A 26,356-nucleotide genomic window follows, 5' to 3' on the forward strand; every position below is an offset into this window, starting at 1 on the left:
CCTGGGGACTAGCAGGTGCGACACCTTCTGGTGTCTCACAACAAGAAGTACCCGAGAGTTGACATGGGCCATTGCCTCTACTAGTTGAGGGCCCTGCCAACGGGTTAATCTTCGGCACCCAAGCTGCTGGCTCTGGTAGCAGCTCACCACAGGAGGAAAGGCATTTGTGTGTTTCCCTAACTGAACTGGCTAATCTCCAAACTGGCTCCCTGGACCAGGCATTGGCACATTTGTTCCAAACGTGCAGCCTGTGACACAGCTTGGGCTTTTCCTTGAACTTCAAGAAGCCTCCGATTTTTCCCAGTCCCTCCATTTTATCACGGTGGTCCTGGACACTCGCCTATGTAGGGATTTCAGGCCAGAGGACCGAGGTGCAAACAACTCCAAGATGGTTCATGTCTTTCAGTCACAGAATAGGGTTTCAGGCATTGTTTCAAGAACCAAGGCCCCACCTAACATAAGTCCAGATTTGTCTTGGAAAGGTTTGGGTGGTAACTGAAAGGCCAGATTGGTGAGCGGCCTGTGGTCTCCATCAGAATACCAGAAACACATGAACTTCCTGGAGTGGAGTGGTTTTCAGGCCTGCCTTGGTGTCCCTTACTTCATTGCGCTCCATGCTTTCTTGCACACCGTGCTTGCTTGCTCTCCTTGCCTCTGTGCAAAGAAGCAAAGCTACTGTTTTGGAGCATGACTCCTCTCTGATTGCAGCTCATCCTGCTAGGACAAAACGTCATTACGGATGCCTTGAGCAGGCAGGAGTTTCTGGAGGAGATCTTCTCTTGAGAAGCCGGCACAAATGGACCTCTTTACATCCAGTGTGAACATGGAAGTGCAACTTGTTCTGCTCCATGGAATTTCCTTGACAGGGAGCTCTAGGGGGCGCACTGACAGATGTGTGGAATTTTGACCTCTTCTGTGTTCCCGCAGATACTGGTCATTCTGCTGGTTCTCAGGAGGCCACGCCTGTTAGCCTCCACATTGATTCTGATCGTTCTGGACTGGACTCAGTGATTGTGTTAACCAGAGTCGTTGGACATGTTAGTCTGCGTTTCCTTGCACCTTCCATGGAGCGTGGATCTGCTATCGCAGTTGGAGGGCCGGGTGCTCCATCCGAAACTCAACAGCCCTTCATGCTTGGGATTTGTCAGTTGGTACACCTGACTTGCTTTTCTCAGCTCTGAGTCCTCCCACCAAAGTCAATGTATGCCTGCAGGTGGTGCAGATTTTCAACTTGCTCCCGAAAGAGAGATCTAGACATTTCTATTTGCCCCATAAACTGTTCTGGATTTTCCACTGTGTTTGGCTTGGAGATCACAACTGTGAAGGGGTATCTTGCCACCATTTCAGTTTTCAAAAGGACCCCTGATCACGACTCGTTTGTCACGATCCACAGGCATGCATTTTCTTCCCCACCCCAGTTGGTCAGAATGGGATTTAAATTTGGTGTTGACATTTCATATGGGTGCTCTATTTTGCCACGTATATTTTTGTTTAAGGTAGCTCACCCTTAAGGTTATTTTCCTGGTTGCAATCACTTCCACGACATGGTTAAGTGAACTCCAGGCATTGTGTGTTAAAATTCCTTATATATTTTCTCCCAAAGAGAAGTGGATGTTAAGATTGAGGCTGTCCTTACTCCTGAAGATAGTTTTGGATTTCCATTCCTCTCAAAAGACCCATCTTCCTGTACCTCCGCCACATCCTTCCTAAAAAGAGGAGCGATTCCATTAGCTGGACCTGGTGCCGGCTCTCAGCAGCTGTATATCTCGCACAAGAGATGGCAGGAAAGATTGCCAGCTTTTAGTGGGTTATGCTGGGGCTCGTGCTGGCAGGACAGCATAATCCAGCATAATAGACCATGTCAAAGTGGATCATCCCCTGCATTTCAGAATGCTACAATCTGTCCGGTAAGGATGTCTCTGAGGGGATTGGGGCTCATTCCCACTCTGAGGACTTGCTGGCACCGCTGCCATGCAAAAAGGGGTCTCTGTTCTAGGCCTTTGCCAAGCGGCTACTCGGACCTTGCTGCACACATTTGTAATGCATTACTGCATGGATTCCCAGTCAAGGCAGGATGCTTGCTTGGGTAGAGCAGTCCTTCATAGATACCATGTATAGACGGTGTCCTTGCTTTCCCCCCTTCTTCCAGGTCTATGGACTGCTATTGGAGTCTAACATAGATGAGGAATTTGTGGGAGGAAGGAATCCATTAGAAGAACCAATTACTTGCCTCTGTCATTTTCTTTCTATTGGATGTTCCTCCCAAAGATTCTTAAGCACCTTCCCAACCTATCCCTTTTTGTTGCTAGCTAGTATGTCTCTTGATTCTGCGGTCCGCAAGCATCGTAGTGCTGGGGAAAGAGGGTGAAAGTACGGTCACGGATGCAGTGCCTCAAATATTGTCCCGATGTTGTATCCAGTGCTGTGCTCACAGAGGTATTGAGTTAAACTATACTGCACCCCCTGATAGAATAAAGCATTTCTAAAGAGCAAAAGAGCCGTTGTGCAGGGAGATAGATTTCATAGTCGAGGAATCGTGGGAGGAGCAGCCTTCAGAAAGAACATTACAGAGAGAGAAGTAATATGTTCTTCGTTTGGTGAGTGACAACTCTTGTTCTGTGACTTTCCGGCTGAGATGCCCATGCCCCCTCTTAAGGCGAGCAAAATGGTAAGAAAACCAGAAGTTAACCTGTGTGACTTGTTCTGTGTACTCACCTGTGAATGTCACCCTCTGAAAATTCTCCCAACCAAAGCAATAAAGACAGAAAAGGAATGAGCCCACAGTGCTCGTAGCATATGGATTCCCCCAGATAGGTTGATGTCAGAAAGTTGCCCAGGAGGGAAACTCCCAAAACTGTTTAGTGCAACGTAATCCCTTGCATGGCTCCCGTAACACAATCATTCTCTGCGTTCAAAGAAAGCATCAACTACTGGTTGAGCAGCAAAGAAAGTGCAGGTGGGGAGTCCATTCATAGTTGCAGGCTGAACTAAATGGAATGGTCTCATTACTTTACTTGTTAATTGAGTTTGGTCTTTTTTTTCCGCAGTGTTTCTGGGGAATATAGTTTACTGTTATTTCTTTCTTTGCTTCTGCTGTGTTTTACTTAAAGGATGTATTGGATTGTAGCACCTTATTTTATGTTTTTCCAATTTCTTTAACTGTTTAGGTGTTTGGCTTGTGGCTGCTATCTTGATAGACCTTTTCAGATGTAGAGTAGGTTTTAAAAGGAAATGTAGTAATTACTGAAATCCCTGTTTAGTCTGTTCTAATGCGATCTGAGATGAAAAGAGGCAAGCCAACGCACAGTGAAAGGAGTAGTGACTGCGCCTTTTGCATATCAGCTAGCTTATTTCTAATTTTATTTTGCCATAGGATGATGGCATCTTTTGTTTATAAATCCTTTTTGTTGGTCTAATTCAAGTCTACTTTAACTCCTTCCCTGTAGAAGTCATTCGCGATCAAAGGAATGGCATCGTCACAGTGACAAACCATCAGGGCGTTATCGGAGCAGCAGTCGGAGTAGCCGTAGTCCCAGTGTCTCCAGAAGTCGTAGCAGGTCCGAATCCCCAATTAGGGAGAAACTGGGAAGACCTTTAACATCGCCAGCCGTGGGAGAGAAACTGAAAAAGTGAGTATTGTCAACTTGTATTTGCTGATTGTTTTGATTGAAGATAAAGTAGCACATGTTTAATAAACGTAGGCGTGATATACTCTGTCAGTGCACAAACATCAGGGTGACCATACAGAAAGCAGTTTATGGCTTCTACTTTTTTCCCCCCATGTCTACAAAAGCAGGAAGCTCATGTCTGTGTGTATGAAATGTGTTAATGCTTTTCTTTTCAAACCTTTGTTCCGTCATAGGATTTAATTGAGTTCCTGACCTGTTTCATTGTAGCTCATTCTGAGCACACTTAATATTGTTGCTTACCACTCTTGACAATTATAAGCATCCTTTTAAATGCTGTTATTTTAGCCTGTGGCAGGAGCAAGTGTTTGGTAGTATGTTTGTGTAAAGTATTTTCCTAAGCCCTTTGTGTAGGGCAAAGAAAGACTAACCCACAACTAGGTTGTAGGGCTTTTTCTCGGGTGCATGACTGTGTGCACAAGTTGTCCTACTGCTGCTTTACCAGCAACAGTACCACCCACGCTCCAGATCCCACTTTAGTCCTCACACCGCTCCTCCTGACTATGGTGGAGGCCTGCAGCAGGGCGGATGCCGATGCTCACTGTGGTGTAGCCGCACATGCTCCTCACTGCATATACCGAGCCCCGTTGGCTGGCCAAGGCGGACTCACAGCTGGACAACCTGCAGCCCAGGATGCTGCTTGCCATGGACTTGCGATCACCCTCGCCATCGGCGAGGGCATTTTGAGGAGACACTTCTTTGCTCAGCTCAGCCTCCAATGCAATGCATAGCCGATGTAGCCCCCAATTCCACTGGGTGCGGCTTTGCCGGTGTGCGCAATGTGGCCATCCTCACTGGACGTTTTGTATCTCACACATCCTAGACTACTAAAGCAACAGCCCTTTGCGGCTTACTGTACTACCATTCCCCATCTATGCTTTGCTCTGATCCCGCACGGCCACCGTGCTTTAATGTGGACCCAGTAAGTAGGGTATGTCTGGAAAGAATATTCTACAGATGTATGTCTCAATGTCTTGTACCTCATTTCTGAGGCTTGTGGAATCTGCTTAGATCACATGCTGTGCATAGGCCGACATCTAGTGGAAGCTGCGGAGTATTAGTTTGTTTTTCGAAACTCAAAAATGGGCGTCGACACAGGGCGTGCCAGTAATACTATCCCTAGTGTGACGTCAACTGTACCCAAGATCCCTCACGCGTCTAGGATCCTCAGATTGTTTTTTTCCGCCATACTGGTCGGAAGCATTTTGCGGAGTCCCCTGGCCTTAGCCATACTTTTGCTAAAATATTGATTAATTTACATCCTTTCCCCATCCCAACGTCGAACTTCGACACTCGACGCCGGCTTGGAGAAGAAATCGACCGTCTGCTGCTGCACGACAGATTTGGGCCTCGGAAGGCCTCTGGCCTCGGCCCGGGCCTTGGAAGGCCTCTGGCCTCGGCCCTGCAAGTAGGGAGAGTGGGGGGTTGGACATACTCTACACTCTTGGTATATAGGTACACCTTATACATTTCCTACACTTACCAGCCCGCTGCCTCAAGGTGCGTATGGAGGGTACCCCTTTTCAATTCTGCCCCAAGTGCAATCGTAAATACCCTTGGGTCGACAGGCACGCCACGTGCAATCTCTGCTTGCCGAGGGACCACCCCGAAGTGAACTGCAGAGCGTGTAGTAGGTTTTAAACCTAAGACACTTAAGGACCGTTTGGCCAAGTGTTGGGCCCACCACGCCAGGCAGGCGGCCATGGCAGCGGAGGGCGCCTTCAGTGATGGCAGCGACGCCGTGCTTTCGGACGGCGAGAGCATTACGGCATCGAAAGACAGCCGAGCGCAGGTCCCCCACCTTGGAAAGTCGTCCGACAGGGCGGCTATGGGGAAGACCCCCGGCGACACAAGCGCTTCACACACCACTCACACAAAACACACGAAGTCCAACCAAGACTCGACGACGTCGAGTTCTTGGAAAGAGGCACAAACAGAACGGTCCGAATCGGTGTCCTCTGGGCGTTCTCGATCGAGATCGCTGCATGACTCCAGGCAATCATCCACTCTTGCCAAGAGTGCCTCGCTCCCTAAGCTAACAGAAGTTTGATCGTCTGAGGACGAAGACGACTTCCACCCCCAGGCCGCTCTCCAGGAGTCAGAGCCCGCAGACAAGCTCAGCGAGGCCCCACGTTCGAAGGACAGGGACTCTACCCCCGATCCTCGACGCCAGGCGTTGAAAACCTCCGGAGCCACAAAGGGACAGGGAAAACACTTTTCCACTCCCGGGGAGGGGGGAAAACAGCAGAAGAAGCAGCCTCTGCACTCTTCTACACCTGTGATACACTCCACTCCTCCTAAACAGACAGACAAGACCAGGTCTGCTGATATTTCTAAAACCAGCAAATCTACTCAAGATAAATCTCCTAGACTTTCTGAAAGAGTCATTCCCAGTTACAAAAAATGGTCGCGTGATGACATAGTCATGTCAAGGATGTCTTCTTTGGCAGACTTTTACGATAAAAATCCAGACCATTTCCTTTCATATCCACAAGGGGCTACACCCTCAGGCTCTAATGATCCTATCCCCCCGAGTAAGAAGCCCCGGTTTGAGACACCGATGTGGTCTACAGACCCCTTCGAGGTACAACCATACTCACGGCCATACTCACTGTATCAAGGAGAGACTTCCTTTGGTGAGGACCAAGATTTTGGCATGGTAGAAGAGCAAACCGGGACGGGCTACTATGGGGACGATGAGGACCAAGAAGAGGAAGACCCTGAAACCTACAGAGTAGATTACCCGGTAGAAAAGGAAGCCCCGGTTACCGACTCCCCTGTCGATAACCAACCCCTCCTAAACGAGGTTCTCGCACGTGCAGCAGAACATTTCCATATTGACACCCATGGTGTCCAGGAGGAGAGGGACTTCGCCGAGGAGTTAGTAGGAGAAAGGAGGCCTGTTGCCCAGACCATCCCTATCCTCAAGTCTATTCAGCGAAGAATAGACCCGTCCCTGGTGAACCCGAACCTCACCAGAGCAGTCAATCCCAGAGTTGAAAAACTTTTCAGGGCAGCCCAGTCTGACCCTCTCTATATAAGAGGACATCTGAAGCCAGACCCCCTAGTTGTGACTAACACTCGTATGAGGGCTGGAACACCCTTGTCATCGTCCGAAGCTCCTCCAGACAAGGAGAGCAAAAAACTATATGGTTTTGGCAGGAATGTAGCCTCAACGTCCGCCTATCAGGCAAGGATTGCAAACTCCACCACCCTGTTGGCCAGCTACAATTGCCATCAGTGGGAAGAAGTCGCGGCACTCATAGCCTCTGCACCAGAACCCTTAAAGGGCCAGTTAGCTCGGATTTCCGCAGAGGGTAGAGCCGTGTCTGGTTGCATTTTAAAAGCAACCTTTGACGCCGCGGACGACGCAGGCAGATTGATAGCAGAAGGTACTGTTATCAAGAGACATGCGTGGTTACGGCAGTCTGGTTTTAAGGCAGAAACCCAGGCATCATTGTTGGACAAACCGGTGGAAGCCGATCTGTTTGGTAAGGCGGTCGAGGTCGCACTGAAGAATGCCAAGGACGAATACGAGACACTCAAGTCCCTTGGCCAGTTAACCAATAAACCCCCTAACCAGAGAGGGAATAGTAATTTTCGTCGCCCACGCAGCCTAAATTCCCAAAGAGGATCTAACTATTCCCAGGGGCAGGGTACACAGTGGAACAAACGCCAACAGTCTACCCAGGGTTACGGCAGGGGTAATAGGAGAGGACGTGGTAAAGGCAGAGGCAGCCCCAGCAAAGGAGGCGGCACGCCTCCACCAAAGCAGTGACGCTCAGTTCAGGGTCCCTTCTCACGCAACCCCAGTAGGGGGACGCATTTCCAACTTCACCCAGGATTGGGAAGGGATCACATCAGACAGATGGGTGCTGTCAACAGTATCCACAGGTTACTGTATAGAACTACTGCAGCGTCCCCGGAACCATCCTCCACGACAGAGAGTACACTCTTTAGAACATCAGAAGATTGTCCTCGAGGAGATCGCCATTCTGCTAGCAAAGGACGCGATAGAACTCGTCCCGGGACACCAGGTAAACAAGGGTATTTATTCAACTCACTTCCTTGTGCCAAAAAAAGATTTGACAATGCGCCCAGTATTGGACTTACGGCCTGCCAACAAGTATGTCAAGCCCCAAAAGTTTCGTATGACTACGCTACAAGAGGTAAACCCCCTCCTAAAAAAGGGGGATTACATGGCAACCTTGGATATGAAATATGCCTATTTTCATATTTCCATGTTCCCAACGCACAGAAGATACTTGCGCTTCAAGGTGGACAGTCGGCACTACCAATTCAAGGTACTGCCCTTCGGGATAGCTTCGGCACCAAGGGTATTCACCAAGGTACTGGCGGTGGCGGCTGCACACCTACGCAGGGAGGCAATCCCGGTGTACCCTTATCTGGACGACTGGCTCATAACGGGGGAAACCCCAGTAATTTGCAGGACAAACATTCAAAGGACTATCGACCTCCTCCACGAATTAGGCTTCTCAATCAACGAGAAAAAGTCAAGCCTGGTGCCAAGCACCTCCAAACAGTTCCTAGGAGCAATCCTAGATACTCAAGAGGGGTTGACCTTTCCTTCAGAGGAAAGAATTCGGAATATACTACTGCAAATTCCGCAATATCAGTCCGGTCACCAGATAACGGTACGCAAAGCAATGCGTTTACTGGGCATGATGGCGTCATGTATTTACCTGGTCCCCCACGCGCGCCTGCGCATGCGTCCCATGCAGGAATGGTTGGCGAAACAGTGGTCTCGGGCAAGTGGTCAGTGGGACGATCTAGTGGTCGTTTCGCCAACACTAGTACAAAGCCTTTACTGGTGGACAAGAGAGAATCTTGCACAGGGAAAACCCTTTTACGATCCCGAAGTACAGGCAGTAGTCACTACCGATGCATGTCTGACGGGGTCGGGAGCTCACCATCTCCACCACACAGCTTAGGGTCTCTGGTCTCCCTCAGTGACCAAGAACCACATCAATCTGCTAGCAGTATTCAGAGCGCTTCAAGCGTTCGATCCCCACCTACTAAACCTGTCCGTGCAAATCCGGACGGACAGCACAACAGCCATGTTCTACCTGAACAAGCAAGGAGGGACTCGTTCGCCAAATCTGTCCAAGCTTGCCCAGAAAATCTGGATATGAGCACTCAGACGGAACATCTTCCTGTCATCACAACATGTTCCAGGGGAGCTCAATTCCCTAACGGATGCTCTGAGCAGAGACTCCCTCCCAGAGGAACACGAATGGGTTCTACACAGAGAGGTCGTAGAAGATATCTTCTTTCATTGGGGGTTCCCCACTATAGACTTATTCGCCACAAGCGAAAACAGACCATGCCCAGGATTTGCATCCAGGTTCCCCCAACCAGACTCCCAGGGGAACGCCCTGTGGATGAACTGGTCAGGGATGTTTGCGTACGCTTTTCCACCAACTCCTCATCAGGAAAGTGGTGAACAAGATGAACAGAGTCGATGACGCTCGTCCTAGTTGCTCCCATGTGGGCAAGACAACCGTGGTTCCCACACCTACGCAGGATGGCGGTGTGCGAGCCCATCAAACTTCCAGCCTGGTACAACTTACTGTCCCAGCACAAAGGTCAAACAGTACATCAACAACCCAACTCAATGAACCTGGCAGCATGGCTCCTGAGGTCAGAGTTTGGACATCTCAATTTACCACAGAGGTGTATGGACATCCTAAAGGAATCTAGGAAACCAAACACAAGGCACTGTTACTTTGACAAGTGAAAGAGATTCGTTATCTGGTGCCAGAGTAGACAAATCAACCCAGTTGATTGCACTCCTTCTACTATTGTTACATACATGCTCCACCTGCTAGATGCAGGATTGGTTTTTAACTCACTGAAAGTACACCTGGCAGCCCTGTCGGCATACACCACTTCCCATAACAAGGTCTCGTGGTGGAAAGTACCAGTAGTTAAAGCCTTCATGGAAGGAGTAAAGAGACTTCACCCTCCTATTTCGAATCCACCACCAGGGGGTGGGACCTTAATGTGGTGCTATTTAAGCTCATGGGGCCCCCTTTTGAACCCATGCATAAAAGCAGTCTCAAACACCTGACTTATAAAACGGCCTTCTTAGTAGCTATTACTTCTATAAGAAGGGTCAGTGAAATTCAGGCTCTGTCAGTGCAGGAGCCCTTCTTTACTGTCCATAAAGACAAACTTGTTTTACGCAGACACCCTAGGTTCTCACCTACGTTTATATCTAAATTCCACGTAAACCAGTCCATCGAGCTTCCGGCTTTCTTCCAGGACCCTCAAAGCTCGGCTGAGATGAAACTACACACCCTAGATGTGCATAGGGCGGTCCTCTACTATGTAAATAAAACCAGACCGCTAAGGAAAACAGATCAACTGTCTCCGTAGCTACAGGCAGAGAGGGGGATCGCGTCTCTAAAGGTGCCATCGCGAAGTGGATTATTAACTGTATCCAGCTGTGTTACTCACTCTCTGAAAGAACTCTGCCTTTCACGCCAAGAGCCCACTCTACCAGAGGCATTGGGGCCACTCTGGCTTTCATTGCAAATGTACCCCTTGACACCATTTGCAAAGCAGCTACTTGGAGCTCTATTCACACTTTTACTCAGCATTACTGCATTGACACCCATTCCAAGGCAGATACACAAGTGGGACAAGCGGTTCTAAGACACTTATTTGCTCATGGCCCTTCTCACATCCCACCTCCTTCAGGTACTGCTCGCTAATCTATGCACAGCATGTGATCAAAGCAGATTCCACAAGCCTCAGAAGGGATACATTACTCACCGTAATCGTATTTCTGATGCTTGTATCTGCTTAGATTCACATGCGACCCGCCCTTCCTTCCCTCTGAGAGAAGGCGCATGGTTGCTTTTAGTCTTACCTTTCTATCTGCTTGGATTATCTGTACTCACGCTACTCCTCATGCTACCTCATGTCAGAAAAAATACAATCTGAGGATCCTAGACGCGTGAGGGATCTTGGGTACAGTGGACGTCACACTAGGGATAGTATTACTGGCACGCCCTGTGTCGACGCCCATTTTCGAGTTTCGAAAAACAAACTGTAATACTCCGCAGCTTTCACTAGATGTCGGCCTATGCACAGCATGTGAATCTAAGCAGATACAAGCATCAGAAATACGATTACGGTGAGTAATGTATTATATATATATATATATATATATATATATTTATTTCTGATGTTTGTTAATCTGCTTAGAATCACATGCTGTGCATAGGTCCGACATCCAGTGGTCACTGCGGAGTATTGCATTTTGTTTTTCGTAGTCGAAAAGGGACGTCGACAAGGCGTGTCTCAAATACTATCCCTATAGTGACGTGCGTTGTACCCACAATCCCTCACGCGTCGAGGTCCCTCAGATTGTTTTTTTCCGCCCAGCTACTGGTCGCCTTTACGCGGAGCTCCTCGAGAGACATTGCAGATGTCATCTCCTCGACCCTTGGTCGTTTTCCTATTTAATTATAACACATCGATCCCTCCCTCGACACAGTTGTGAAGCTGTCTCCGCCGAGCAAGATCTTCGACGGAGGGGACGAGCGGAGGAGATCCTTCGGCGTTGCCGAACACGTGGCCTGGCCTCGCAGGCCAAATACAGTAGGGAGAGTGGGGTCGTGGGACATCTCTGGTTCTTTTCTGAGAATGCCTTTCCTTTTCCCCTTCCTTTCCCTTGGGGTCGTTATCACGATTTATTGCCTCGGCTATGGAGAGGACACCCTTTAGGTTTTGCCCGCTTTGCAAGGGCAAGTTTACTTGGAAGGACAAGCATTCACAGTGTAACCGCTGCTTGCCCCTCGATCACAAAGAGGAGGGTTGCACGGCTTGTCGGCTTCTTAAGCCTAAGACTCTAAAAGACCGTAGGGTCAAGAGGTGGGCGGCCTACGCTATGTCGAAGGCCGATTCTTCACCTGCCGCTGCTACCACCGACAGTGACGAGGAACGTGATAACACGACCTCTGCTACGGAAGTCGTAGACCCCTCGAAAGAGCGCTCGCGCTCTTCGTCGTCTGTCCCCGGCCCCAACGGGCTCGGCTCACGCCCTGCTTATGGGGATGAACACTCCGGCGACACTGACGCACACGATACCACACATAAGCACACAACCCATGGCTCTTCTTCGTCGAAGACGAAGAAAGGATCAGCGCCCAAGGAGACGCAGGTTCCACCGGCGGCCTCCTCGGACCGTTCAGGTTCGAAGCCCCTCTCGCAGCCGCGACCAGCGACTGGGCTTTCGGCAAATAAGGGCGCCGCCCCCAAACCATCGGCCGGCACGCACCAGCAGAGAGCGCACGTCGCTGTAGAACGATTGACACCCGTAACGTCGAAACCACAGCCCTCCGCTGACAAACGAGTCACAGAGAGCTTGGCGAGGATCGTTGTAGCCGACGCCCAGAAGCGTACGCCGAAAGACACGTCGAGCGCTACGCAAAGGTCGAAAGACACGCCGAAAAAGCCCGAAGAAAGACAGGGACTACCCCCTTCAGTCGGGGGGACCCCCAGCACACCGGAAGGCTTTTCGGAAGGTGACTGGACACTTTCCTCGACGTTGTGGGAGAGGTCGAGCCGTTTTCAGCTAGATGACACTAATTTTCCCCCGCTAGACCGCTCAGGGGTACCCCATGAAACCATGGAAAGGCTCCATCTCTGCATGGAGAGAATGGAGAGGTTTATGAAGACCCAGAACCCTCCTACTCCCAAGAGAACAAGAGAAGGGCCTCAGGAGGACCCCAGGGCCAAATATCCGAGACTATTCAATACCCAGCAGGACACAGCCTCATATTTCCATAATGTGTATGACCTCACTGGTGAGGAACAATACTTGGAGGAGGAGGATGAATTTGTGGACGATGAAGAGGGACAGAACCAGGAGGAAGGTCTGGAAGACAGCCCAGACATAGTAGGAGAAGGCTTCGGAGAAAATACAGAAGAAGGACCTTCTCATCACTGGCAGTCCCCATCAGTATATTCGGACACTGATGTCCTGAACCTAAATCCTCCTGACAATTCACCTGTTAGAAACACGTCTCCCATTGACGATCAGCCCACATTTAATGCCCTGTTGCGCAGAGCAGCAGCACATTTCGAACTGGACACTGGGGAGATCTCTCCTGAAATAGACTTTGTGGAAAGAGTAATTAAGGAGAAACCCCCGGTCAGCCAGACCATTCCCCTCCTCGCTTCAGTGAAGAGAAGAATCATCCCTTCGCTATCCACACCCGCACTAATCAGAGGAGTTAATCCAAGAATTGAAAAACTTTTCACTCCTTCACCCTCAGACCCGCTGTACATCAGGGGACATTCCATTCCGGATTCCCTTGTAGTAACCAATACAAGGAAGAGGGCAGGGGTGCCGCTGTCCACCAGCGAGGCACCACCTGACAAGGAGGGCAAGAGGTTATATGCCCTTGCAAAGAGAGTCACATCCTCGGCTTCCTTTTCGGCAAGAATTGCGAACAACAATTCTTTGCTAGCTAGCTACGCGGACGCACAGTGGGCCAAACTGCATAAAGACGCAGAAGAAGCGCCGGAACCACTACGTACACGCCTGCTATCAACTATTGGCGAAGGAACCCAGGTCAACCAGAGTATTGTAAAGAACTCTCTGGATGCTGCAGAGACAGCGGGACGTTCCCTGGTTCAGGGAATACTCCTAAAACGCCATGTATGGCTGCGCAACTCAGGGTTAAACCGGAGACACAGGCGTCTTTAATAAATAAACCTGTTGAAGACTCAAACCTCTTCGGGAAAGCGGTGGATGAGGCTCTGGAGATGGCTAGAAAAGAGTTCGATACTATCAAAACTCTTGACCAGATCTCTAAGCCCACTACCAGACGCGGCTATGGCAACAAACGCTTTTTTCGTGGCCAACGCCAACAGCAGAATCAGCAGCAACAGTACCCTGCCACCAATTACCAGACCAATAGTGGGCAGTACAGCCAAAGAGGCCAGCGCCGGGGCAAAGGGAGAGGTTGGGGGTCCACCCCCAGAGGCTCCCAAACCCCCAACAACACCAAGTGACGCGAAGATTCGCGTCCCCTCCCATGCAACACCGGTCGGGGGCCGGATAACATCCTTTCTTCCAGCATGGGAGGGAATAACGTCAGACCGCTGGGTACTTTCCACCGTAGCCCACGGATACTGCATCGAATTCAACAGTTCCCCAACATACAGACCCCCGAGGGGACGAGGCATGACACCGGAACACCTTGCCATGGAAAAAGGAGCCATAGAGGTCGTGCCTCTATCTCAGGTAACGGAAGGTATTTATTCAGTGTACTTCCTTGTACCCAAAAAGGATCTAACCATGCGTCCTGTATTAGATCTGCGCCCAGCGAACAAGTTTATCAAACCCCAGAAGTTTCGTATGGTGACCTTACAGGAAGTGATCCCACTGCTATCACAGGGAGATTACATGACAACATTGGACATGAAAGATGCATACTTTCATATTTTAATGTTGCCAGCGCACAGAAGATACCTCGGGTTCATGATAGAGGGCAAACACTACCAGTTCAGAGTGCTACCCTTCGGCATAGCATCAGCACCAAGGGTATTCACGAAGGTACTGGCAGTGGCAGCGGCCCACCTGCGCAGGTTGTCCATCCCAGTTTACCCCTACCTCGATGACTGGCTCATAACAGGGGATTCTTACGAAACATGCTTCTCCAATACCCAAAAGACTGTAGACCTTTTGTTCCAGTTGGGCTTCTCCATCAACGAAAAGAAGTCCAGCCCAGACCCCAGACAAATCAAACAATTCCTAGGGGCTCTAATTCAAACAAAGGACAGCCTCGTCTTCCCCTCCAACGAGAGGGTCCAAAACATGCTGTTTCAGATCCCTCAATATGTGACCGGTCGAGAGGTGACGGTACGCAAAGCAATGCGCTTGCTAGGCATGATGGCGTCGTGTATTTATTTGGTACCTCACGCGCGCCTGCGCATGCGCCCTATGCAAGAGTGGCTCAACAGCCAGTGGTGTCAGGCCAGCGGACTATGGGACGATCTAGTGGTGGTCTCGCAGGCCTTGGTTCTCTCGCTACGGTGGTGGACAAAGGAAAACCTGGAAAGAGGGAAACCCTTTGCCACACCCGCGGCGGAAGCCACTCTGACCACAGACGCATCCCTCACAGGATGGGGGGCTCACCTATCCCATCAGACTGCTCACGGAGTGTGGACTCCGAACGTAGCATCCAAACACATAAATCTACTGGAGCTACTAGCTGTGTTCAAGGCGCTAAAAGCCTTCCAGGAACACCTACAAGGCAAGACTGTGTTGGTCCTTACAGACAGCACCACAGCCATGTACTACATCAACAAGCAGGGGGGCACCAACTCTCCAGGACTGTCCAAACTGGCCCAAAATATATGGAAGTGGGCTCTCAAACAAAACATGTACCAGGGGAACTCAATCTGCTGGCAGACAAACTCAGCAGAGATTTCCCCCTGCCCGAAGAGTACGAATGGCGACTGCACGAAGACATCGTCTTCGACGTCTTCACACAATGGGGATTCCCAGAAATAGACCTATTCGCAACCCTGGAGAACTCACAATGCCTAAGTTACGCCTCCAGGTACCCCCAGAACCAATCCAAGGGGAACGGTCTGTAGATGCAATGGTCAGGGAAATTTGTTTATGCTTTTCCCCCGACTCCCCTTCTCAACAAGGTGGTGCACAAGATGCACCAGGAACAAGTGACCATGATACTGGTGGCCCCAATGTGGGCACGACAGCCATGGTTCGCTCACTTGATGGAGATGTCTCTATGTCCCCCAGTGAAACTCCCCTGCCCGTACAACATGCTGTCACAAGACAAGGGCAGGACTCTGCATCCATGCCCCCAGAACATGAACTTAGCAGCTTTGCTCCTGAGATCATAGAATTCGGACATCTACAGTTCCCGCAGAGATGCATGGACATCCTCAGGGAAGCCAGAAAACCTAACACTCGCCACTGCTATTCTAGCAAGTGAAAGAGATTTGTCTTCTGGTGCAGGGGAAAAAGCATCAACCCGATTGACTGCTCTCCCACACATATTGTTCTATACCTGACCCACTTATTGGATTCAGGTCTAGTGTTCAATTCCATTAAAGTCCACCTAGCGGCACTTTCTGCATACACCACTTCCCAACTCAAGGTGTCGTGGTGGAAGATCCCTGTGATAAAGGCCTTCATGGAGGGAATAAAGAGAATACACCCACCGATAGCTGACCCAGCTCCCGGGTGGGACCTTAAAGTGGTACTTACCAGACTCATGGGCTCACCTTTCGAAACCCATGCACAAAGCATCTCTTAAAGACCTCACTCTTAAGACTGCTTTTTTAATAGCTATCACCTCCATCAGGAGAGTAAGTGAACTACAGGCTCTTTCTGTTCTAGACCCCTTCGTTACAGTTCAGAGATAAGGTGGTTCTACGCACGCACCCAAGGTTTGCTCCGAAATTCATATCGAAATTCCACGTAAACCAGTCTATAGAACTGCCAACGTTCTTTCAAAATCCTTCCAACTTGGGAGAAAAAACTCTGCACACACTAGATGTGCGCAGAGCGGTCATGTTCTACATGGAAAGAACCAGACCACTGAGGAAGACTAATCAGTTCTTCGTCTCGGTGGCAGCAGGAAGAGAAGGGGATGCAGTTTCAAAGTCCACTATTTCTAGATGGATTGTTCAATGCATCACTCTCTGCTATACTCTTGCTAAGAGAGAACTGCCCTTTAAGCCAAGAGCACACTCTACTCGAGGCACGGGGGCGTCCATAGCATTCATTGCAAATGTTCCCCTCGAGTCCATCTGCAAAGCGGCTACCTGGAGTTCTGTGCACACCTTTACAAAACACTACTGTCTAGATGCACACTCGAGATCTGACTCCCAGGTGGGACAGGCAGTATTAAGACATCTTTACTCTACTGTTCCTTCTCATAACCCACCGCCAACTCCGGGTACTGCTCGCTAGTCTATGCACAGCATGTGATTCTAAGCAGATTAACAAACATCAGAAGACGATGCATTACGTACCGTAAAAGCATTTCTGATGGTTGTATCTGCTTAGATTCACATGCGCCCACCCTTCCTCCCCGCTCGGATGGAAGGAACATAGACTTCCTTTTATATCTCTCTTTTCTGTACTCCCGTCTAGAAGGCTCCCTTAGGGCAGAAAAATACAAACAGAGGGACCTCGACGCGTGAGGGATTGTGGGTACAACGCACGTCACTATAGGGATAGTATTTCAGACACGCCTTGTCGACGTCCCTTTTCGACTACGAAAAACAAAATGCAATACTCCGCAGTGACCACTGGATGTCGGACCTATGCACAGCATGTGAATCTAAGCAGATACAATCATCAGAAATGCTTTTACGGTAAGTAATGCATTGTCATATATATATATATATATATATATATATATATATATATATATATATATTATTAATTATTACATGTAGTTATGGTTAAATTGGTGTTTCCATAGGAAGAGCACTTTTTGGGTGGCTTATAACTTCGCTCTCCCGGGACGAATCCTCACCAAACTTTGCAAATTTGAATTTTTTTGCAAAGTTTGGTGAGGATTCGTCCAGGGGGGGCAAAGTTATAGGGGGGGGGGGGGGTTCCCAAAACTTTTTATTTCCCCATAGAGATAGATAGAGATAGATAGAGATAGATAGAGATAGATAGAGATAGATAGAGATAGATAGAGATAGATAGAGATAGATAGAGAGATAGAGAGATAGAGAGATAGAGAGATAGAGAGATAGAGAGATAGAGAGATAGAGAGATAGAGAGATAGAGAGATAGAGAGATAGAGGGATAGAGGGATAGAGATAGATATAATCTTTACTCTGGACGAGAGCAGGGTGGTTAACATGTACAGTGCAGCACACAATAGTGACTAACCAAGGGAATGGCCACACCATGTACTTGTAGAAATATACTCTTTAAATAGATAAAATGCAGATCTGGAGAATGCAGCACATAAACGGTAAGTAACGTTGTAGGTACAGAATTCAACGCAGTATCTTTGCAGAGGTTACTTTAAATGTTAAATGGTTCAGTTCTTGGGTCCCAAAAATGTTTTGGGTTACAGTTTTGAAGGGGAACCCCAGTGTGAGTCAACTGTGCAAACCCAAAAGGGAAGCTCAGCAGTCATAGCAAAGCGCAACTATCAAATGTGGAATCTTTGCATGTCTCCATTATATTAGAACTTATGCTTTATGTTAAGTGTTTGGGAGTTTTTTCAGACTCCCTCTGGTGAGAGGTTCAGAAGATCGGTCAAGTAATGTTTGCGCAAGTTGTCAAAGGGACATTGACGCGGCATGTCTGTAATACTACTGCTATCATAATGTGCATTGTACCGATGATCCCTCACGCATCGAGGTCCGCAGATTGTTTTGTTTTCCACCATCGTGTTGGTCGCACTTAGGAGTTCTTTGTACCTTTGCATGTGCTCAAGTTTGGAGCGTTACTTTACTTATAATTTGTATAACCTTTTCAAACGTCCTTGTTTCAGCACTCGAAGGGCAACCAGCGCACAATGGCTGCGGACATAGGCCATCGATGGCCTACAGCTATAGGCTTCAGCTTTCACAGTAGGAAGAGTGCGGGAAAGACGCACATCCGTAGCTTAGGAGAATGTCTCCACACATTTTCCTTATAATAGTAATATTGCTGTCCCTCAGCTTCGATCTTGGAAAACACACCTTTCAAATTCTGTCCCACGTATAACAAAATGTTTTTGTGGAAAGACGCATCAGATTTGCATGTGCTAACACTTGGGCCCTACTTGTTCTTGAATGTTTAATAACAAGCCACCATCTTCTGCAATGCCAAAGAAGAGCAAGCCATCAACAATGCATCATCTTCATACAGATGTAAAGGCAAGTGCCTTATACCAATGGCAGTCAGTTTGGAAGATTTGTCGAGGGTGAGAAGATTGAGAGTGGAGAAGGTCAGAGAAGTATGTTTGTTTAGCGGAGTTGAGACAGTTATCGCAGAGGGTATGATAGGAGAAGTATGTGGATTGGTTGGTAGAGGAGGGGTGCTTGAGCCAACGTCATTCAAGGCGTTTGAGGAGGCGGCGCATGGAGGAAAGGTGAGGAGAGAGCCATAGAAAAGAGGGGTCAAAATTGTATGTCTAGGGTAATATCCTTTTAAAGCTTATTTCATTCTAATAAAGATGAGCCAACACGCACCTCTTTCGCATTACTAAAGGGGGTCCATGAGTTCACCCATCACACCATATCTTAAAATCTATAGTTCAGCTTTATTCTAAAGGGGAAATAACTATTGTAAAGGTGCAGACTAAGAGGCCGACGCAGAGGGGTCATAGTGGTTGGTAGACTTTTATTCAAGTGAAAAAAATGAAGATATCCCTATCTTGCCCTTACTGTAATGGGGGTTTTCCCTGCTTCAACCAAAAATACTAATGTCTCAGTCGGGATGTCAAACCAAGAGTCCACAGTCCTATGTCGTATCTATGTTCCTCACACTTTACACTAAACTATTCAAAAGGATATCTTCCTTGGTCCAGAGGAATGACTCCCTTCCCCTGGACAAAAGGCAGTTCTTGGTTTAAAAGATCTCAAAGGATAGTTCCAAGTTCTGGGGGAATGTCCCCCTCCCCCAGCCTTCCTCAGGCTACTTCGCCTTCTATGGGGGGTTTCCCCGACCCTGGTGGCAGACCTGATTCTTTCTCCATGGTACTGCAACAAAGAAGAGTTGTTTGGATGCTCCTCCAAACTGTGGTGGGTCCCCAACCCTGGTTGGCAGACCGGATTCCCTTCTACCTGGCAGTGCGTCTCAAACACAGACTTTATTTCTTTGCCTGCCAAGTACTGTTTTCATATGTATTATTCGAGGGGATTGGGTCCTCCGACGTATTCCATATCTATGACATGTAATCACCACAGCTGTGCTGCTTCGAAAACTTTTTTCTGCGTCGATGACGTCGATGCGCCGTCGTCGAGGGCCTCCTCCGACGTCATCCGATGTGATAAGTAGGACGCACGACGCCCGTAGCCTCAGTTCCGTTTTTTCCGCGAACGTGTTGCTTCGTGATTCTCGGTTCACGCCTCGACTCTTTAGAGTTCTGTTCTTCTCGGTTCTTCGAACCTGTTCGTTTTGTGCAAATCCTTCGTGTGAAGATGTCTTCTACTTCGTCTTCGACCCCGCGTCCGGGTTTCAAGAAGTGCGGGGAGTGTGGGTCCAAGATGTCGGTGACGGACTCGCACGACGCCTGCCTCTGGTGCCTCGGGGAGGCCCACGACACGGATGACTGTATCGACTGCCAGTCGCTCACGTCCAAAGCCTTACGCGAACGTAAGAAGAAGTTGTCGGTAGGTCGGGTGTCCAAGCCCAGGAAGTCGAAGTCTGCGGGGCTTTCGACGGATGATTCGAGGGGTGACTCTCCGCGTCATCGTCGGAAGTCTCGTGGGTCTCCTTCTAGGAGTCGGTCTCGCCACTCCTCAGCCTCTTCGAGGCGTTCTCGAAAGCGCCGTCACCGGTCGTCTTCCGGGTCCTCCTCAGAGAACTCTGCCCGGCACGTCGCTTACCCCACCAGCCGTGCGACGCCAGAGGAATGGGCTTCCTTCGGGAAGAAAATGCTGGTGATTCTTGAGTCGCAGGGTACTAAGCCGTCCACGCCCCCGAGTGGGGTCGGTCGTGAGAGGTCGAGAGACACCGCTCGCAGGAGTGGTCGGCACGAGTCATGGGAGAGGTCCTGTTCGGACAAGGAGACTCGTTCTCGCCGTACCCGTTCCAGGTCCCGGTCCTCGACGCGTTAGAGACCGTGTGCACCTGTGAGGTCTTCGAGGAAGACATCAGGCTTTCTCGAGGCTCCGGCTTCGAGGAAGTCGTCGAAGCCGTCGACGCTCGGGTCGTCGAGGGACACGCTCGGGGCTCCGGCCTCGAGGGCTGTGTCGACGCCGCCGATGCTGGAGGCGCTGCGTCTGACGTCGACGCCGATTTCCTCGGCGCCGATCCTCTCGGCGCCGATGCCGGTTCTCTCGACGCCGGCGCCGATTCGCTCGACGCCATCGACGCCTTTCGTGTCGGAGGTACCCTGTGGCACGGGAGCACCCCCTAGGAAGGCTCTGGTTAAGAGCAAGCACTCTCGGGTGCCTTCTTTTCGCCACCTGGACTATATTTCAGAGGCGGATGAGGATTCTGATGGCCTGGTTCCTAGTCAGGTTCCAGATGAAATTGTCTCGGGCCATAGTCAGTTTGACGATTTGAGACAGTCACTGCATGATGCCAGTGGACTGGACACCTCTCCGGAGGTGGAGTTTTGTAGGCCTGAGCCTGGCTCTCATGCCGATTCCTCGTACCGGCGCCTTATGGCTAGGGTTTCTGAGTACTTGGGATGGTCTGCTCCCCCAGGGGAGTTTGTGCAGGATGATCTGACGGACATCCTTGATGTTGGTCCCCCAACTGACCCGGTACTGCCGTTCCATATGGCTTTACAGAGAAGGGTGGTGGCGGCTTGGACTGCTCCGGAGAGTCTCCCGGCGGTGGGCAGATCCTTGTCGCGAAAATACCGTCCAGCCAGTAGCGACCCCTGCTACTTGACCAGGCACCCCACTCCAGAGAGTTTGGTGGTGCAGGCGGCCACGGCCCCGGCAAAGCAGGCGTCGTACCCTACCATCCCTCCTGATAGGGACGACAAACGTTTTGATGGCTGGGCGAAGAAAGTGTTTTCTTCTGGTGGTATGGCGCTTCAGGCGGCAAACTCCATTTGTGCCTTGTCTCGTTTCACACACACTCTGTGGAACTGTGTTGCGTTAGCGGCTGAACATATTCCCGAAGGGGACGAACGGGATGGTTTCCTTGCTATGGTCCAGGATGGTAAGGATGCCATGTGTGAGTCCGTTCAGTCGGGTTTGGATTTAGCTGAATGCGTCAGTAGGTCCATGGCGGCGAGCACCGTGATACGCAGGTTTGCGTGGTTGCGGAAGTCGGGGTTTGCTCCTGACGTGCAGTCCCGGCTCCTCAACATGCCCTTTGACGGTGAACACCTTTTTGGCAGCAAGGCTGACGAGAGCCTTGAGAGGTTGCAGACCTCAAAAGCTGCAGCGAAGTCGTTGGGCGCTGCAGTTTGCCAACCTCCGCCTTTTCGTCCTAGGGGACAGCAGTGGAGGGGTGGTTCCTTTCGCTATTACTCATCCTTCAGTAAAGCGAGAGGAGCTGGCAGTCAAAGAGGCCACCACAGGGGTACCAGAGGTGGACGACAGGGTACCCGTGGTGCCAAGGCCGCTCGGGCAGTTGCCTCTTTGCCCTCAGGTAACGCCGCAGCCTCTCCCACTCAGTCGTGAGGCCATGTCCCATGGTTCGCCGGTTGGGGGAAGGCTGGCGCAGCATCTTGTAGAGTGGCAAGCCATTACTTCAGATGTGTGGGTTCTGGAGATCATAACCCATGGCTACTGTCTTCCCTTTCGGCACAGGCCTCGCGACAATCCACCGGGGAACCTCTCTTTGCAGAGTCCGGATCCGCTCCTTGCGCAGGAAATTCAAGCCCTGCTGGAGAAAGGCACCATAGAACTGGTGCCTGTAGCGGAGAGGAACAAGGGATGGTATTCCCCTTATGTTTTGATTTCGAAGAAAGACTGGGGATTGAGACCCATCATGGACTTGCGCGGTTTGAACAAACTCCTCAGGAAGGACAAGTTCAAGATGGTTACTCTCTCTCAAGTCCTCCAGGCCCTTCAGCATCAGGACTGGTTGGTGTCACTCGACCTCAAGGATGCTTACTTCCATGTGCCGATCCATCCCAAGCACAAGAAGTACCTGAGGTTCGCGGTTGGCGACTCGCACTTTCAGTTTCGGGTCCTGCCGTTCGGATTGACCTCCGCCCCGAGGGTTTTCACCAAGCTCATGGTGGTGGTGGCAGCGCATCTCAGGCAAGGGGGAATTCACGTCTACCCCTACCTGGACGATTGGTTGGTCAGGGGGAGCTCTCCCGAGCAAGTCCTGGATCATCTGTCCGTCACCTGCCGCTCCCTTCACAGGCTGGGCTTCTCCCTCAATTTAAAGAAGTCCCATTTGACGCCAACACAGCGGCTCCAGTACATCGGAGCAGTGCTCGACACTTCCCTGGGGCAGTGTTTTCCTCCCCAGGTGAGGGCTCTTCACATTCAGCAGATGGTGCACAAGTTTCAGCATGCCCATACGCTCCCTGCGTTCGAGTTCCTGAGGTTGCTCGGCCTCATGGCATCCTGCATTCTTCTGGTGCCAGAGGCTCGCATGCGGATGAGATCTTTGCAGTGGGCACTCAAGACGCAATGGTCGCAGTCCTCCGGCAGGATGTCGGACCCGGTTCAGGTGCCGCCCTCGGTCGCTCGGGATCTCCTGTGGTGGGCCGTCGAAGGCAACTTGATGAAGGGGGCTCCATTTTGGCTTCCCTGGCCGGAGGTGACGATCGTGACGGATGCATCCCTCACGGGATGGGGAGCTCATGCCAACGGGCTGACAGTCAGCGGTCGTTGGTCTCCGTCGGAGTCCAGACTCCATATCAATCTTTTGGAGCTGAGGGCCATCAGGCTAGCCCTGAAGGCTTTTCTGCCGACTGTGCGAGGAAAAGTGTCCTGATCCTGACGGACAATACAGTGGCCATGCACTACCTCAACAAAAAGGGGGGGGGGCAGGGTCACTTCCTCTGTGCACGGAGGCGATGCAGCCCGAGTTCTGGGCCATCCAGCAGGAAGTTTCGATCTCGGCAGTTCATCTGGCCGGAGACGAAAACGTGACGGCGGACGCTCTGAGCAGGCAGAGCGCAATCTCTCACGAGTGGGAGGTGGCTCAGGAGATTCTCCTGGAGATCTTCACCCTTTGGGGGACCCCTCAAGTGGATCTCTTCGCCTCCAGTGTCAACCGGAAGTGCGAAAGGTTTTGCTCGCGGGAATTTCCTCCAAAAGGAGCCTTAGGAGACGCGTTCGTGGTGGAGTGGTCATTCCCGCTGCTGTACGCGTTTCCTCCAGTCCCCGTCATCCCGCAAGTGCTGCGGATGTTACGGAAGTTCGGTTCCCGGATGATCCTCATTGCCCCGGCGTGGGCTCGGAGGACGTGGTACCCGGACCTTCTCGACTTATCCATCGGCCCTCCACGTCGTCTTCCCTACCGAGACGATCTGCTCTCACGGGAGGGGGGTCAGGTTCTCCATCCGGAGGTCAGATCCCTCAACCTTCACGCTTGGCTTCTGAAAGGTTGAGGTATAAGGATTGGGACCTCCCTGAGGACGTGATGGAGGTGTTGCTTTCGGCCCGAAGGCCAGCAACAAAGTCTCTGTACCGTTGCCGTTGGCGTAAGTTCTGCGACTGGTGCAGAGTTCAGAATGTGGATCCTTTTGCATGTGACATCCCCATGGTTCTGTCCTTTTTACTTTCTTTGGCCCACAGGGGCTTGCAAGTGGGTACCGTTAAAGGTTACCGGCGGCGCTGTCCATCTTTAAGCGCTCGTCTGAAGAGTGTTCTTACTTTAAAATCCCTTTGATTTCACAGTTTCTGAAAGGGCTCACTAATGTGTTCCCTCCGTCACCTTTCCTGGTGCCCGGTTGGGATTTAAACCTTGTTCTTAAGTTTCTTATGGGTGCTCCGTTTGAGCCTTTACATTCTTGCCCTTTGAGGCTGTTAACTCTGAAAACTGTGTTTTTAGTTGCGGTTACTTCCGCTCGCAGAGTGAGTGAGTTACAGGCACTTTCGGTTAAGCCTCCCTTCACTGTATTTCACAAGGACAGGGTTGTCCTTAGAGTTCGTCCTTCTTTTCTTCCGAAGGTAGTGACGGAATTTCATTGGGCCCAGAAGGTTGTTCTTCCGGCATTCTATCCTCCTCCGCATCCTGGTAAGGAAGAGGAGAGGCTCCATAGGCTTGATCCTAGGAGAGCTTTAAGCTTTTATGTTTCACGCATGTCCCGGGTCAGAGTGGACGATCAACTCTTTATTGGTTACGCTGGAAAGCGTTTGGGGAAAGCTGTGACGAAACAGACTTTGTCTCGCTGGATTATTTTGGCCATCTCGGAGTACTACCGCTTGGCGGGTAAGGACCCACCGGCTGGCTTGCGGGCCCATTCTACCAGGGGTATGGCTGCGTCTACTGCCCTGCAGAGGGGTGTTCCTATTCGCAACATCTGTGATGCAGCCACCTGGGCTTCAGTACATACATTTGTACGTCACTATTCCCTCGATTCCATCCGAGCACAGGATCTGGCCTTTGGCAAGGCGGTCCTTTGCTCTGCTATTTGATTGGCTATTCTAAAATTTGATTCTAAATTCTTTCCCTCCTCCTTGCTTTGGTACTGCTTTGGGAGTCTGTCATAGATATGGAATACGTCGGAGGACCCAATCCCCTCGAAGAACAAGTTACTTTCTTACCTGGTAACGTTCTTTCGATGGGATGGTCCGACGACGTATTCCATATCGCTCCCCCCCTGCCTTCCCCGCTGCAGAATTTCTTTTGCGATTGCAGCTTACGTTCCGCAAGGTTTTGTGTCTGACTGGCAGTTGACTAGTGTCACACGTTCTGGGGGAAAAAACTACAACTGAGGCTACGGGCGTCGTGCGTCCTACTTATCACATCGGATGACGTCGGACGTCGGAGGAGGCCCTCGACGACGGCGCATCGACGTCATCGACGCAGGACGCAGACGCCGAAAAAAGTTTCCGAAGCAGCACAGCTGTGGTGATTACATGTCATAGATATGGAATACGTCGTCGGACCATCCCATCGAAAGAACGTTACCAGGTAACAAAGTAACTTGTTCTTCTCACAGTGCTCTTCAGTTTCTTAATCTCATATGCAGACTTGGTTTACTCCCCTGCCAAGTACTGCGTTCATATGTATTATTCTCACTGTTTCCTTCACCTTCTCCTCTCTTATTTGATAGCTCGGGGTCGCCTTCTCTCCAAGTACTGTCCAAAAATAATTAGGCCTCCTTGTTATGTGATATGTCCTTTTCCTGTAAGGGTGCCAGACCCTATTTTCCTTGATATAGTGTCTTGGTAATGTTTCTTTAAATGTCCCATGTGTTCTCCTCTTGTCCCCACTGTCAATGCACTGTTGACTTTAGGGTTCTTTGTACCCTCTGGGGGACTCTCAACCATGGGTTCAGCCACCCAAATACATTTAGGGTCTTGGCTGCAGCCCTCCGGTCAGGCTTCCCCATGTCTCGCTGGGGCTCTAGGACTCTTCTCGGCTAAGCAGCTTTTGACCGTGATTGGCATCTCTCCCCAGCCAGATCGTGTGGTCCTACAGTGCTGTGCTGCTGGTGTTCTCCCCAGCCAGCCTTTCGGTGCTGTCCCCTGGGCACCATGCTTCTCACCTTCCAGTGTCCTGCTCTTCCATTGCTGTTCTCCACAGTGAGCGTCTGCCGTGCTCTAGGCTCCTCTAGCGAGTATCTGACGCTCGGGTGAGTCCTTTGTCAGTTTTTATGTTGGCATTCAGTAAGGTCTGTAATTGGAGACGAGACCATTCATGCAGGTTCATCTAAGCGATCCCTGCGGATCCGCTCCTCTTCCTCATCACAGTTTCTTAGTTTTGATCTTCATGTTAGCTACCTCTATTCTTCCTCGTCTCAGTCCTTTCTTCTTCTTGGGTCTTATAGAAGTACATGGGATAAGAGGGTAGGGATGGAGAGAATGGGGTAAAGCAGAGGTAT

General features: G+C 50.4%; 1 protein-coding gene across 4 annotated transcripts in view; it reads left to right on the forward strand.

The window, feature by feature from the left end:
* The window catches only part of CLASRP (CLK4 associating serine/arginine rich protein), a 1,024,175-nt gene that overhangs the window by 663,240 nt on the left and 334,579 nt on the right, over window positions 1-26,356 (forward strand). For all 4 annotated transcript variants that reach the window (XR_011302052.1, XM_069644604.1, XM_069644606.1 and 1 more), the window contains one exon: window positions 3,447-3,629. Coding sequence is in view for 3 of the 4 variants with exons in the window: in XM_069644604.1 (XP_069500705.1) it covers window positions 3,447-3,629 (183 nt within the window). In the remaining variant the exon portion in view is untranslated. The remainder of the gene's footprint in view (window positions 1-3,446; window positions 3,630-26,356) is intronic.

Source organism: Ambystoma mexicanum, chromosome 2p (genome assembly GCF_040938575.1).
Source record: "Ambystoma mexicanum isolate Mex_15411 chromosome 2p, UKY_AmexF1_1, whole genome shotgun sequence".
Classification (NCBI taxonomy): domain Eukaryota; kingdom Metazoa; phylum Chordata; class Amphibia; order Caudata; family Ambystomatidae; genus Ambystoma; species Ambystoma mexicanum.